The following is a 16,376-nucleotide window of genomic DNA, read 5'->3' on the forward strand; positions in this document are numbered from 1 at the left end:
TTCCCTGCCCTCCTCCCCCCCTCCCCAGCCGGTGTTTGGAGAAGTACCTGTATTTTTTTTTTCAAAGTACCTGTATTTTTAATAATTTCTTGACTTTTTTTTTTAAATGACTTTTCCCAGCTTTTAGATTTGGAGGGAAGGTCTTAAGCTTAGAACAACTCAGAACAAAATCTAGGAGGGTGGGAGAGATGGCCAAGCCCACAAAGCAGGTGGCATGGGCACCTCTGGTGGGGTCCGGGCTGCCCTCCACCCCCAAATCTGCCCTCCACCTGAGTGTGCACCCCAATATGCAGGAGATGTGATGAGGCCCAGCCCTCTGTATTCAGAACCGGGCTCTGGCCATGTAGAAATGTCTCATTTATACCTCTGGCTACAGCCAGCTGCACACAAAAGGTTAGGAGCCCTGAAGCCTGTCCTGCCAAGGAGAAAGGGTGCGGCCCTTTGTCCCCCCAGCTCGGAGATCTGCCCACCCTGCACCCCGGTGCGGTTGGTGCTGTCGGAGGAACACTGGAACTGGAAGGTCACCTTCCCGTACTGCACCTCCGTCAGGCCCTCCTGCCCGAAGTAGCTGAGCTCGCTGCCGTCCAGCATGGCGCTGGCCGTGTAGAAGGTGTCCTGCTCCACCTGCACCGGGTGCTCGAACCAGACTGGGAAGGTGCTGCTGGAGCCGTCGGACACAAACCTGGTCAGGTTCTGGGTGAGGACCACCCCAAGGTGCTTGAGCTCGATCTTCACACTGTACTCAGCTTTCCTGGAGCTGGACCCGTACAGGCCCAGCCCCGCCACAAACACCCTCCTGTCCGCCGCAAACTGGATGCTGTCGCAGCGCCCCCAGTAGCACCACTGGTTGCTGCGGTAGGCCGAGGACTGGGAGCGGTGGCACCTCTGCGGGGCCAGGCCTTGCCTCTTGGTCAGCGAGAAGTCAAGCAGGGGCTTGTTGGCCACCGTGTACCACAGGAAGATGTTGTGGGTCTCCTCCACCATCAGGATGTCCGACTGGGCAGTGCCATTGGCAAACTCCTCCAGGGTCATGGCCGGAATGTGGACCAGGTAGAGGGCCGGCCCCAGGACATGCCTCTTGTTGCGCGGGGTGGTGGGCAGGCCCTGCCGCTTGCACTCGGCCTCGGCCCAGTTGAGCACGGCCTCAAAGACCACCGCCTCCTTGGTGTTGAGGGCCTCCCGGGTGACGACGACCTCCAGGGTCTGCCAGTCGATCTCGCAGAAGCCCTCGGACTGCAGGGCCATCTCTGCCTGCACATCAATGACCTCCTAGCAGCACTAGGTCAGCTCGGGCTCCTCAAACAGCCGGCTCTGCGACAGCAGGACACAGGCATTCTTGGCTTCCAGGCTCTTCTCCAGGAAGTGCACGCAGGCTTTCGCCGGCGGCCGCTTCTTCCCTACCCTGCTGGCTTCTCTGATCACCAGTAGGGGGGCTGGCAAAGGTGGCCCCGGTTCTCTGATCACGGGCCGCCTTTGCCCTGCCCCCTGGCTCTTGCCTGCCACCTGGGTTTCTGATCACCGTCAGCAGCAGGCGGCTTCTCCCATCCTTCCCCTTTCGCCTCCCAGCATTGTGCCTATGTATGCAAATTAACCGCCATCTTTATTGGCAGTTAATTTGCATATCGCCCTGATTAGCCAATGGGAAGTGTAGCGAAGGTACAGTCAATTACCATGTTTGTCTATTATTAGATAGGATATATAATCTCCTATATAATAAAGAGGTAATATGCAAATTGACTGTTACATCCTCGCACAAGATGGCCACCCCCATGTGGTCACAAGATGGCCACCACAAGACGGCCGGCAGCGGAGGGCAGTTGTGGGCGATTAGGCCAGCAGGGGAGGGCAGTTGGGGGCAATCAGGCCTGCAAAGGAAGGAAGTTGGGGGCAATCAGGCAGGCAGAGAGGCGAGCAGTTGGGAACCAGCAGTCCCAGATTGTGAGAGGGATGTCTGACTGCCAGTTTAGACCCGATCCCACAGGGATCTGGCCTAAACCGGCAGTTGGACACCCCCCAAGGCGTCCCAGATTGTAGAGGGTGCAGGCTGGGCTGAGAGACACCCCCCCCCCCCCCAGTGCACAAATTTTGTGCACCAGGCCTCATATATATATATGTGTGTGTGTGTGTGTGTGTGTGTGTGTGTGCACGCGCGCGCGCTGCATAACGACATTCTGGTCAACCATAGGCTGCTTATATGAGACAGTGGTCCCATAAGAGTAAAATAGAGCTGGAAAATCTCTATCACCTAGTAGCCATTGTAAAGTCAGAGTGCAGCACATCACTCAAATGTATGGTGATGCTGCTATAAACACACCTACAGCTGCCAGTCAGATAAAAGCATAGACATACAATTATGTGCACTACATAATATTGATGATGATAGTAAAAGACTACATTACTGGTTTGGAGCTACTATTCTGTACTCTTTATTGTTATTTTAGGGTGTGCTCTTTCTATTTATGAAGGAAGTTTGCTGTGAAAGGTGCGCTATGCTACATTGGCCAAGCTGTCCATGTTGTGCTCACCGTGGCTCTTGGTTTCATCGATTTCTCTTGTGCTCAATGTAATCTCATGCTGTTTTGTACAGTAACATGTTTATACTATAGGCTTGTTCCTTGTAATACAGGCCTGCTGTCTGAGATCAAGAGGCAATCCTATACTGCCTGGGTGTGTAGTAGGCTAGAGCATCTAGGTGTGTGTACTGCAATGCACTCTGCAGTGTTCGCACAAGGATGAAATCACCTAGTAACGCACTTCTCAGAATGCATCCTGATCATTACACAGCACATGACTATATATATATATATTCAGAACCCCTGGACCTACCTCAACCTGGTGCACTGGGATCACAGGGGATGGGATTAAGAAATCTATATTTGTAAAAAGCTGCTCAGGGCCCTACAGCATGGTTGTACTACCTGCTTTATAATTTTTAAGGGACTCAGCATCTCTCTCTGTGACTATTACACACCAGTGGGCAGGATCAAGTGGGGCTGGGGTTCAAGCAGGATTATTTGCTTTATTGCTGAGCCTCCATTTTCTCATCCATAAACAGGAATAGCAAGAGCACCTGCTTTTCTTAAAAATGAGGCCTAAATTCTCTGGGAGAGGCCAGGCTGGTAAGTGCTCAATAAGTAGGAAGCATGGTTATTACTATCATATTAAAAATAGCTAATAATTATTAGTTGTTATTATTATAGTACATGTAAAATATTTTATGCAGGAATTTAAGTTCATTTAAAAAAGGATCTTAAATGCCACAGAAAAGAAACCCCTGATTCACCAGATCAGAGAAAAAGAGCATGCAAATCATTTGCCAATTCTGTTCAAAGGAGCCTCAAAGCAAAACAGAGCCCCTGCTCTGGCTTCACACATCCCTGAAAGGGAGCGTGCTCTGCCAGTGCCACACCTGCCCAGTAATCACACCGTTCTTCTGTTCAATGAAAGAATGACTATACAAACAAATCAGAAGCTGAAAAAATGATGCAGCAATATGTTAAAACAGACACTACTTCAATACAAACACATTTAAAGTTTTCACATTAACTTTTTTCTTTAATTACTTTAATATAAAAGATAGCAATATTCCATATTTTAAATGATATACTAGTAACAACAGTTTTAAAACCCTTTAATAAATATTTAAGTAATATAAATTTATTGAAGGGTATCAATGACTACCAAATAAATACTACGAAGTCTTTACTGATGTCTTTTGCATATTTGGAGGTAGGTAGAGAAAATATCAGATAGGAATATGGACGTTTTATTTTTTTTAAATATATTTTATTGATTTTTTACAGAGAGGAAGGGAGAGGGATAGAGAGTTAGAAACATCGATGAGAGAGAAACATCGATCAGCTGCCTCCTGCACACTTCCTATTGGGGATGTGCCCACAACCAAGGTACATGCCCTTGACTGAAATCGAACTTGGGACCCTTGAGTCCACAGGCTGACGCTCTATCCACTGAGCCAAACCAGTTAGGGCAGGAATATGGATGTTTTAAAGCTACATTTTTTCCAGCCTTTATCTTTTTATTAAATCTTGTGCCTGTTAGAAGATTTACTCAAGATGGTTGTAAAGATATTCAGCTAAAATCACACTTCAAATGCCAGATGGGTTTTGGCCCCATTTGACGTCAGCAAAGCTATTGATTGACACATATAGAAACTCTTAGGTTTTCAGGTTTTTTAGAGTCTCTCAGCTGAATAGTTTGGCCTTGTAAACCATTTTTTTTTTTTTTTTGGCCTTCAGTGTGTTATACATAATTCCTAATTAGGTGAAAGGGTACCCTGTGGTAGGTAGTATGATGGGAATTGTCAATAATTAAAATTGGGATGTATGCCTTAGTATCATGAGAGCCCTCTAATGCTTTGAAGTTTCTCCATGTGATTTTTAATATATTTCAGATTGAGCAGTCATTGCATTTGTAATGATACTGACAGTTCATTTGAAAAATTTCTGGTGCTTTCAAAGTTAACATGATTGGAATAAAACTGCAAAAGAATACTCAGCCTTTGCAATCTTGTTCTAATTAGTGTATTTACAAAGTCCAACACTCAGTGAAAAGTGAATTGAAAAATCAGCCAAGACCAGGGATTTGGCATCCAGGCTTCCCCAGGTTAATGGGCAGAATTAGATGATGCAAGAAAATTCTGTGACATTATCAGTGCCCATTAAAATTCTTTCCAAGGGAATTTGGAACGTAGAAAATATAAATTTAAAAGGTGTTTTTATGTATTTCTTAGAAAGACAATTATATTTTTCTCTAGCTATCAATCCATGATTCCACAAAATCCATCCTTTTTGCCAATGTCTTGTCTAACTGATGTCAACATCTGTGAATCAGTTTGTCTTTTCTGATATTTTAAAAAGGTTCTAACTGGTGTGAGATGGTATCTCATTGTTATTTTGATTTGCATCCCTAAACCACAAGTGCTGCCGAGGATGTGAAGAAAAAGAAACCCTCATGCACTGCTGGTGGGAATGCAGACTGGTGCAGCCACTCTGGAAGACAGTATGGAGTTTCCTCAAAAAAAAATTAAAAATGGAACTCCCATTTGACCCAGTAATCCCACTTCTAGACCTATGTCCCAAGAAACCAGAAACACCAATCAGAAAGGATATTATGCACCCTTATGTTCACAGCAGCACAATTTACAATAACTAAGATTTGGAAACAGCCTAAGTGCCTATCAACAGATGAGTGGATTAAAAAACTGTGGTACATCTACACAATGGAATACTATGCTGCTGTAAAAAAGAAGGAACTTTTACCATTTGCAACAGTATGGATGGAACTGGAGAGCATTATGCTAAGTGAAATAAGCTAGGCAGAGAAAGATAAATATCACATGATCTCACTTATATATGGGATATAATGATCAACATAATTTGATGAATAAAAATAGATCCAGAGACAAATGGCAGGGGAGGGGGTGGTTAGAGAGCAACCAAAGGACTTGTATGCATGCATATTAGCATAACCAATGGACACAGACACTGGGGTGGTGGGGGCTTGCCCAAGATAGGAATCGCTGGGGAGGGGGAGTGTCAATCGGGGAAAAAGGAGACATATATAAAACTTCAGACAATAAAAAAAGGTTCTAAATTCTTTAGGCCTTCAACAAGCTGAAGAAGTACACATGCCAACTCTTTGCATCTTAAAGAACTTCAGGCAAGCTATTCTGTTCTTGAATCATCTTCAAAGGAGGTCAAATTTGGGACTGAGTAGGTGAACTTGGCCTGTGCAGTATGCACTGTCATAACCTCACAGCATTGTCCTGGAACCTCATGCAGCAGGAGAATCTTAGGGTGAGCCTGTACACTTTGGTGCAGGAGATGTGGAGTGGGGCCCAGGAATCTGCTGCACTGGTGGTTCCAGTGCAGGAGGCCTTTGGACCACACTTTGAGAAACAACTATTTGCAGCTTCTTTCTGTTTTCCTTCACTGCTAGGTGCACCACTGACAGGGCGATTTATTACTTTGTGGGTCACTGGAATGAGATGCACACAGACATTTGTGGAATGTCATCAATGGTATTTTCATGGAGGCCCATCATGGAATGAAAATATGCACACGTGGTAACTAGCACAAGGTTTTAATGCAACCCCAGGCATCCCTGTCTTGATTACTGGAGTTTTAAAACACATCCTGCTGTCTGATAAGGTAAGCCTTCTTCTTTAGGTATGTCCTGGTTCTTGTATAATCTTTGTGTGTGCTATTTATTCTTCTCTTATGTTGATATATAATTCCCATAAAATAAAATCTATAATTTTAAAGTGTACAATTCAGGTATGTTTAGTATTTTCAAGGTTCGCACCACCATTTATCACTATCTACTTCCAGAATATTATAATCCCCCAATAAATTCTGGACTTTTTAGCAGTAACTTCCAATTGCTCCTTCCCCTAGGCAACCACTAATCGACTTTCAATCTCTATGGATTTACCTAGTCTGGAAATTTCATATAAATGAAATCAGGCAATATGTGGCCTTTGTGACTGGCTTATTTCATTTAGCTTAGTGTTTTCTTTTCTTTTTATTTTTTTATGTTTTTTAATTCTTTATTGTTTAAAGTATTACCTACGTCTCCTTGCCCGCCCGCCCCCCATTGACCTCTTCCCAGCCGTTCCCAGCCCCCAGCACATGCCTCACCCCGCTGCTGTCTGTGTCCATTGGCTATGCTTATATGCATGCATACAAGTCCTTGGTTGCTCTCTTACCCAACCCCTCCTCTGCGTTCCCTCTGAGGTTGGACAGTCAAGCTTAGTGTTTTCAAGGTCCATCCATGTAGCAGTATGTGTCAGTACTTCATTCCTTTTTATGGCCGAATAATATTTCATTTATGGATAGACCACATTCAGTTTATCTACTCATTATGTAAATTTGGGTTGATTCCATCTTTTGGCTACTGTGAGTAATGCTGCTGTGAAGACTCGTGTACAAGTCTGTGTGGACATAGGTTTTCACTTATCTTGGGTATGTACCTAGGAGTGGAATTGCTGGGTAATATGATAACTTATGTTTAATTTTGGGAGGACCATCCAAACTGTTTTCCACAGCATTTGCACCATTTTGCATTCCCACTAGAAATGTATGAAATTTTCAATTTCTTCACATCCTCTCCAGGAGTCCTATTGTTTGTCTTCTTTTATTAAAGCTGTGCCAGTGGGTGTGTAGTGGAATCCTATTGCAGTTTTGATTTACTTCACCTTATGATTGATGGTCTTGAATATCTTCTCATATGCTGATTGACCATTTGTATGCATTTGGAGAAATGTTACTCAAATTCTTTGCACATTTTTAATGCAGTTATTTGTCTTTTGATTGTTAGAGTTCTTTTTATATTCTGACTACTAGACCCTTATCAGATATATGATTTGCAAATATTTTATTCCATTTTGTGCATTGTCTTCACTTTCTCAACAGTGTCCTTTGAGGCACGAAAGTGTTTAATTCAGATGAAGTTCAGTTTATCTGATTTTCCTTTGGCTTCGTGTGCTTTAGCTGTCATTAAGAAACTGCTGCCTAAGTTAAAGTCACAAAGTTTACACCTGTATTCTCTTCTAAGCATTTTATAGTCTCAACTCTCACATTTAGATTGTTGATCCATTTTGAGTTAATTTTTGTGTAAGAGATGAGGTAAGGGTCCCAATTTATAGATTTTCTGTGGGCACATGCCTGGGTTAGGGATTGATCCCCAGTAGGGGGCATGTAGGAGGCAGCAGATAGATGATTCTCATCATTGATGCTTCTATCTCTCTCTCCCTCTCCTTCTCTCTCTCTGAAATCAATAAAAACATATTTTAAAAATATGTTGAAATTTTGATTGGGATTTCACTGAATCTGTAGATCAAAATGTTGGGAAGTATTGTCATTTACCATTACTAAGTTTTCATCTAGGAGCATGGGTCATTTTACCCAATTGTCTAAAATCATTTGTTGAAAAAACTATTATTTCTTCATTGAGTTGTCTTAGCATCCTTGTCACAATAACTGGTAGTAGACACATGGGTCTGCTAGTATTTCTGGACTCTCAGTGCTTTTCCACTGACCTATGTGTCTGTCACGGTGCCAATAACACATTGTCTTCATTACTGTAGTTTTGTAGTAAGTCTTGAAATTGAAAAGTGTGACCCCCACCTACCTTTTTTTTTTCAAATTAACGATTGTTTTAGCTGGCTATTCAGGGTCCCTTGCACTTCCACATAGATGTTAAATTTCTCTTAAAAAAGCAGTTGATGCTTTGGTGAGTGTGGCTCAGTGGTTGAATGTCGACCTATAAACCAGGAAGTCACAGTTCAATTTCTTGTCAGGGCACATGCCTGGGTTAGGGCTCGATCACCAGTAGGGGGCATGTAGGAGGCAGCAGATAGATGATTCTCATCATTGATGCTTCTATCTCTCTCTCTCCCTCTCCTTCTCTCTCTCTGAAATCAATAAAAACATATTTTAATAATATATTGAAATTTTGATTGGGATTTCACTGAATCTGTAGATCAAAATGTTGGGAAGTATTGTCATCTTACCATCACTAAGTTTTCATCTAGGAGCATGGGTCATTTTCCATTTATTTAAATTCTTCTTTCTCCAACAATGTTTTATAGCTTTCAGTAATATAAGCACTTCTTTTGTTAAATTTATTCCTAAGTGTTATATTCTTCTTGATGCTAATGTAAATTAAATTGTTTTCTTTATTTCCTCTTTGGATTGTTTATTGCTAGTGTGTAGAAACATAACCTATCTTTGTACATTGATATTTTTTCTATTAATCTTGCTAAACTCATTTATTAGTTCTAATGGGTGTTATTTTATAATCATCTTGTCAGGGTCCCCAAAGAAAACTATTGAAATTTCTATTGGAATTGGCTTGAATACAGACAATTTGGAGTTGAATTGACACTTTGCAAGGTTTAAATTTTCTTATATCTCCCTATTTCTTTAGGTCACCTTTAAAGCGTTTCAGTTCCATTTTAATTTTCTATGTACAAATCTTGCACATGTATACTTGATTTTATTCCTAAGTAGTTTTAATTTTTTCTTGATATTACAAATGTGTCTTTAAAAATAATGCTCTGAAATGGTTTTTGTTGGTGTACAATGTACAGTTGCCTTTTACATATTGTTTTTATACTATAGTCAGTTACCTTTCTAAACTTTCCCATTGTCTTTAGTAATTTGTCTATAGGTTTTTTTTTTATTGCTTAAAATATTACAAAGAATAGTACATTTGTTTCCTTTTTTCCCCCCTTGACTTTCTCTCAGCCTACCCTACCCCCGAGTGTCTTGTGTCCATTGGTGATGCTTATATGCATGCATACAAGTCCTTTGGTTAATCTCTTACCGCCCCCTCCCCGCAAACCCTCCCCAGCCTTCCTGCTGTAGTTTGACAGTCTGTTTAATGCTGCTCTGCCTCTGTATCTATTTTTGTTTATCAGTTTATAATGGTCTTTATTATCTATAAATGAGTGAGATCATGTGGTATTTTTCTTTCACTGACTGGCTTATTTCGCTTAGCATAATACTCTCCAGTTCCATCCATGCTGTTGCAAATGGTAAGAATTCTTTCTTTTTGACAGCAGCATAGTATTCCATTGTGTAGATGTACCACTGTTTTCTAATCCATTAGTCCGTTGATGGGCACTTAGGCTGTTTCCAAATCTTAGCTATGGTAAATTGTGCTGCTATGAACATAGGGATGCAATATCCTTTCTGATTGCTGTTTCTGGTTTCTTGGGATATATTCCTAGCAGTGGAATCACTGGGTCAAATGGCAGTTCCATTTTTAACTTTTTGAGGAGACTCCATACTGTCTACCATAGTGGCTGCACCAGTCTGCATTCCCACCAGCAGTGCAAGAGTGTTCCTTTTTCTCCACATCCTCTCCAGCACTTGTCGTTTGTTGATTTGTTGATGATAGCCATTCTGACAGGTGTGAGATGGTACCTCATTGTTGTTTTGATTTGCATCTCTCGGATGATTAGTGACTTTGAGCATGTTTTCATATGTCTCTCGGCTTCCTGAATGTTCTCTTTTGAAAAGTGTCTATTTAGGTCCTTTGCCCATTTTTTTGTTTGGATTGTTTATCTTCCTTTTGTTAAGTTGTATGAGTTCCCTGTAAATGTTGGAGATTAAACCCTTATTGGTGATAACATTGGCAAATATGTTCTCCCATGCAGTGGGCTTTCTTGTTGTTTTGTTGATGGTTTTTGATGTGCAGAAGCTTTTTATTTTGATGTAGTCCCATTTGTTTATTTTCTCTCTAGTTTCCAATGCCCTAGGAACTATATCGGTGAAGAAATTGCTTTGGCATATGTCTGAGATTTTGTTGCCTTTGGATTCCTCTAGTATTTTTATGGTTTCCTGTCTTACATTTAAGTCCTTTATCAATTTTGAGTTTATTTTTGTGTATGGTGTAAGTTGGTGGTCTAGTTTCATTTTTTTTGCATGTATCTGTCCAATTTTCCCAACACCATTTACTGAAGAGACTGTCTTGACTCCATTGTATGTTCTTGCCTCCTTTGTCAAATATTCATTGAGCATATTGGTTCGGGTCAATTTCTGGGTTCTCTATTCTATTCCATTGATCTATATGTCTGTTCTTGTGCCAGTACCAAGCAGTTTTGAGAACAGTGGCTTTGGAATACAACCTGATATCTGGTATTGAGATCCCACCTACTTTGTTCTTTCTCAGGATCGCTGCGGCTATTCGGGGTCTTTTTTTTATTCCAGATGAATTTTTGGAGAGTTCGTTCTAGGTCTGTGAAATATGCCGTTGGTATTTTAATGGGAAGTGCGTTGAATTTATAGATTGCTTTGGGTAGTATGAACATTTTAATGATGTTGATTCTACCAATCCATGAACACGGTATGTTCTTCCATCTGTTTATGTCTTCCTCTATCTCTTTTTTCAACGTCCCATAGTTTTCTGAGTAGAGGTCTTTTACCTCTTTAGTTAAGTTTATTCCTAGGTAGCTTAATTTTTTTGGTGTGATGGCAAATGGGATTGCTTTTTTAGTCTCTCTGTGAGTTCATTATTGGTGTATAGAAATGCCATAGATTTCTTGGCATTAATTTTGTATCTTTCTACATTGCCGAACTCATTTTTTAAATCTAATAGTTTTTTGATGGAGTCTTTAGGGTTTTTTTATCTACAATATCATGTCATCTGCGAATAAAGACAGTTTTACTTCTTCATTTCCAATTTGGATGCCTTTTATTTCTCCTTCTTGTCTAATTGCAATGGCTAATGCTTCCAGTACTATGTTGAACAGGAGTGGTGAGAGTTGGCATCCCTGTCTTGTTCCTGTTCTTAGGGGAAATGGTTTTAGTTTTTGCCCATTGAGTATGATGTTGGCTGTGGGTTTGTCATATATGGCTTTTATTATGTTGAGGTATGATCCTTCTATTCCCACTTTGCTGAGAGTTTTTATCAAAAATGGGTGTTGGATTTTGTCAAATGCTTTTTCTGCATCAATTGATATGACTATGTGGTTTTTTCTCTCAATTTGTTTATGTGATGTATCACGTTTATTGATTTGCGGATATTGTACCATCCTTGCATCCCTGGGATAAATCCTATTTGGTTACGGTGTATGATCTTTCTGATGTACTGCTGGATCCGATTTGCTAGGATTTTGCTGAGGATTTTGGCATCTATGTTCATGAGAAATATTGGCCTGTAATTCTCTTTCATTGTGTTGTCTTTACCTGGTTTTGGTATTAGGGTGATGCTGGCTTCATAGAATGAGCTTGGAAGTGTTCCTTCCTCTTGAATTTTTTGGAATAGTCTGAGGAGGATAGGTTTTAGTTCTTCCTTGAATGTTTGGTAAAAGTCCCCTGTGAAGCCGTCTGGTCCTGGGCTTTTGTTTGCTGGAAGCTTTTTGATGACTGCTTCAATTTCTTTCATAGTTATTGGTCTATTGAGATTTTTAGATTCTTCCTGATTGAGTTTTGGAAGGTTGTATTTTTCTAGGAATATCTACATTTCCTCTAGGTTGTCTAGTTTGTTGGAGTAGAGTTGTTCAAAGTATTTTTTAACAATCCTTTGTATTTCTATGGGGTCTGTTGTTATTTCTCCTCTTTCATTTCTGATTTTGTTATTTGGGTCCTCTCTCTTTGCTTCTTGGTGAGCCTGGCTAGAGGTTCATCAATTTTGTTTATCCTTTCAAAGAACCAGCTCTTTTTTTTGTTGATCCTTTGCATTGTTTTTTGGTCTCTATGTTGTTTATCTCCGCTCTGATCTTTATTATTTCCTTCCTTCTGCTTACACTGGGCTTTTCTTGTTGCTCTCTTTCTAATTCTTTGAGTTGTAGGGTTAGGTAATTTATTATCATTGTTTCTTGTTTTTTTTTGCAGTAGGCTTGTAGAGCTATGAACTTCCCTCTCAAGACTGCTTTCACTGTGTCCCACAGGTTTTGGATTGTTGTGTTTTCATTGTCGTTTGTTGCCATGATGTTTTTTATTTCTTCTTTGATCTCTCTGTTAACCCAGTCATTGTTTAATAGCATGCTATTTAGTCTCCATGTGTTTGATTTTTTTGGATTGTTTTTATTGTAGTTGATTTCCAGTTTTATGCCATTGTGATCTGAGAAGATGCTTGATATGATTTCTATATTCTTGAATATGAAGAGACTTTGCCTGTGACCCAATATATGATCTATCTTTGAAAATGACCCATGTGCAGTTGAGAAGAATATATATTCTGTGGCTTTGGGGTGAAATGTTCTGAAGATGTCAATTAATTCCATCTGATCTAGTGAGTCATTTAGGATTGCTGTTTCTTTGCTGGTTTTTTGTTTAGAGGATTTGTGCAATGGTGATAGTGGGGTATTAAAGTCCCTTACTATGATTGTATTGCTGTCAATCTCTCCCTTGATATCCTCCAGAAGTTTTTTTTATGTATTTGGGTGCTCCTATATTGGGTGCGTATAAGTTTACCAGAGTTATTTCTTCTTGTTGGATTGCTCCCTTCAGTATTATGAAGTGGCCTTCCTTATCTCTTTTTATGTCCTTCTCTTTGAGATCTAATTTGTCAGATATAAGTATTGCTACCCCAGCTTTTTTTTTTCATTTCCATTCACCTGAAAGACCTTTTTCCATCCCTTCACCATCAGTCTGTGTGCGTCTTTTTTTCTGAGGTGGGTTTCTTGTAGACAGCAGATATATGGGTCATGTTTTCTCTATAGGTTCTTTGAGTTCCCATTATTTAAAGATTAAATCTGGGCACTTGAGGACTGAAACAAGGGAAAGAGCCAAAGATGATATCAGTCTAAGTAAAATGTAGTTTGCTGATGGTATCACACTGAACTTTAAACACAGTCAGCTGTGTAACAGTATGGTCCATGCTATTGAAACCTCCCTCTCTATTGGTTCTTTCATTGATCATGAGCTTGAATATAATCAATAGATGCAAAGGCTTATCTTCACCATGGGTGGAGATGGAGCCCATAGAGGGCTGAACAGGAAGAGATGAAGCATTAGTGACATTGGAGCTTCTCCCGGTTAAAGTTGCAGGGGGACAGTGAATGGTGTTGGATGGGAAGTTTCCTGGTGCCATGCAACAGGGGACTCATTTTCTGTTTGTACTCAACCAGGAAGAGATTCGTCCTCAAAGCAGTTAAAGATCCCTATCTTCAGGTGCAACAATTTCAGGGGCCATAGACACCAGCCATGGGTGATTTTGTGTGAGGAGACATCATCCTTCCCTCCTCAAGCCAAGACCCAGAACTCCTGAATCTGGAATCAGGACCTGGAAGGAAGGGTGGGGCACTGCCTTGCACAGCTCCAGGATACACCGTCCGTATAGCATTCCAGAATTGCTATTTATTGGGCACTTACTCTGGGCACAACACTATCCTAAGCACTGCCTTCTAAGAGTTTATTTAATCCTCCACACAACTCTCTAAATTCTTATTATTCCTGTTTGGATGATTAGGAACATGAAACTTGGAGAGATGGAACAGGGTAAAAATCACCGGCAGTGCGAAAGCAGATCCCCAGCCCGCAGCTCTCAGGACCTCAGTTCTGTTATGCTATCTGTGCCTTCCCAGCCCACAACAGAGAACATGCGACAACAAATGCTCCAGAGAGAAGAAAGAGAGAATCTGGAGATTCTCTCTAAATCTGGTCTTGGCTCCTTTTATTTATCTTTTTATTTATCAATCTTTCCAATAAATGACTTTAAATTGTATTTTTTAATTTTTTTCTGTTTTGCTTAGGCTCTCTCAAAGGGGTTTCTATGACCTTGGTCAAGATGTTATATATGTGAGCTGAAGGTCAAGGGTGGAATTCCTCTCTATCTCTGTAGCCCTGTGCAGGGCTTGGGAATGGTTGAGCCTGACAATATTTATTAGAAGAATGAGTTACCAATTTTCACAGGGTGACTTCTGAGATAAAACTAGCTTACATTTATTAACAGTTTACTGCCAGGGAGCATTGGTATTTAAAATGCAACAAGCCATTTGATCATCACAACAACCTCATGAACTGGGTGCATTATGATTCCCACTTCAGAGTCAAGGAGGCTATGTCTCAGAGAAGTCAGGTCCTTGCCTGAGTTCCCAGCATATTACGTGGGGGCTAAGCCAGAATTGAACTTGCACAATTGAATCCAAACCTGTCTCTTAGCCTCTACATGTGGGCACAAACTGTATGACTCTGTGTGGCCTTAATCTCCATCTTCAACACATCAACCAGCCACTGCTTGGAGACCTACAGTGATGATGTCTCAGTGCAGCACTACTCCTGCCTCTCCCCTTCCACCCTGGCTGCTCTGCTCCCGGCCCCTTCTCTACCACACTGAACTGAGTGAAGCTTCTTGAGGAAGAACCTCTCCAATCCTTCCCTGTACATCCTTCTTGGTGGTGCTGTTTACTTGGAAATGTCAGGCCACATTTTTCTGAGTGGAAAAAACTTTTCAAAATCTGGTGTATCCCACTGAATTGAAAATGTTACTGGTTGTAAGATTGACCTTTATTTTACATACACTTGAGAAAGAAAAATTCTTCCAGTTAAAGTTTGACTTAATGCTTTCTTATCACTTGGAATTTTTAGTTCATTGTCATTGGAAGAATCTTTAACAGAGTTTATCATTTATTACTCTTGTGCATAAAGCATAAGAGAAATAAGTTGTTTAAGTGAGTGTAAAACTTGTTCACAGAGTTTGACTGAATAATTTTTGACTCAGTTGAAGATGTCTACGGTTTTTCAAATAATATTGTTCTCTGTGTCATTAAAACTGTTGAGGTTGCAGCATTTCTAACAAGAGCACTCCACTGTTATCTCTGGGGCTCTCTTCCAGATGGGACACTCATTCTGCAAATTGTGATGCTGGTATTGTCTTGCTTGGTGTGTCATGGTCAGCCACCTTGCATGTATCAGGAACAAAGTGAAAGCTACATCTCTGTGTGCACATCTTCTCTTTTTGGAAATGGTAAAGCATTTGGTGGTTGTTCTGCAAGAAGATGCAGCTATTCCTACTATGACAGGCATTTGCTTTACACAGATGTCATTTTTATATTCTGTTACCTCTTTTTGCATATACAATAACTTTTCACTTCAATGCCAGATCATAATGTAATCTGTTGAAGACATTTTAAGTGGCAATTAAATGCAACACGTGTCATTCCAATAATGCACAAGCTTCAAGAGTGATGACAAATGAATGAACAGCCATGACCAAGCTCACACAAGCACTGCAGTGACAACTGCACCCCCACTGCCCTCTGCTGACCAGGATGGAGAGTTGCTATTCCTTCTCAGAGAGCTCCCTGAGGGCAGGCAGTATGCCTCATTCCTCTCTCTTCCCCTAGTTCCTGGAAATGGGGGAAATGATTTTTGAGTGAATAGATGAATTGAGACACACTGTAGCTAGTGAGAGTGATGGTATAGAAGGATTCAGGAAAACACTAAAAATCAGTGTAAGAGCTCAAATCACAGAAGGCTGGGGTAAGGTAGCTTAGGGGCAAAGTGCCCACCTCGCCAAAAGTAGACCATGAAAATATCACAGCTTCATGTCACAGGAAACAGTTGTAAATGATAGAATATCAGACCTGAGAGGGTTCTAAGAGACCTTGTTCAATCTCCAACAGCTAATTTATGGAGAAGCCAAGAGTCAAACTTGAGGGTTCAACCATCTTGCTAGGATGGGTTGCCTTGTGCAGCACGGAACTCCGTGACACTTGAGGTTTAGAATCAGAAGCAGGAGAATTGGAAACCAGAACCTGGTCCACCTTTGCAGTAGAAAAGCATGCTGTGAGATGGCCAACACTGAGGAGATTTGTCCAATAGCCTTAGTTCACCCTGAGTGTTTTATGGATGAGGAAATGAGGGCCTCACATCGCCTCCTTTAGGAAGCCTCTCCTCTGAACA

The 16,376-nt window shown here is 41.0% G+C and overlaps 1 protein-coding gene across 1 annotated transcript; it reads right to left on the reverse strand.

Moving 5' to 3' along the window:
- Nucleotides 1-354: 354 nt before the first annotated feature.
- LOC139002516 (BTB/POZ domain-containing protein 6-like) lies at nt 355-6,680 on the reverse strand. Its single transcript, XM_070403736.1, is given in 2 exon segments — nt 355-1,414; nt 6,592-6,680. Coding segments are annotated over 2 exon segments (1,149 nt in total).
- Between the last annotated feature and the right edge of the window lie 9,696 nt (nt 6,681-16,376).

Source organism: Myotis yumanensis, unplaced genomic scaffold (genome assembly GCF_028538775.1).
Source record: "Myotis yumanensis isolate MYYU_CA2020_CCGP unplaced genomic scaffold, mMyoYum1.0.hap1 SCAF_2, whole genome shotgun sequence".
In the NCBI taxonomy this organism is placed as follows: domain Eukaryota; kingdom Metazoa; phylum Chordata; class Mammalia; order Chiroptera; family Vespertilionidae; genus Myotis; species Myotis yumanensis.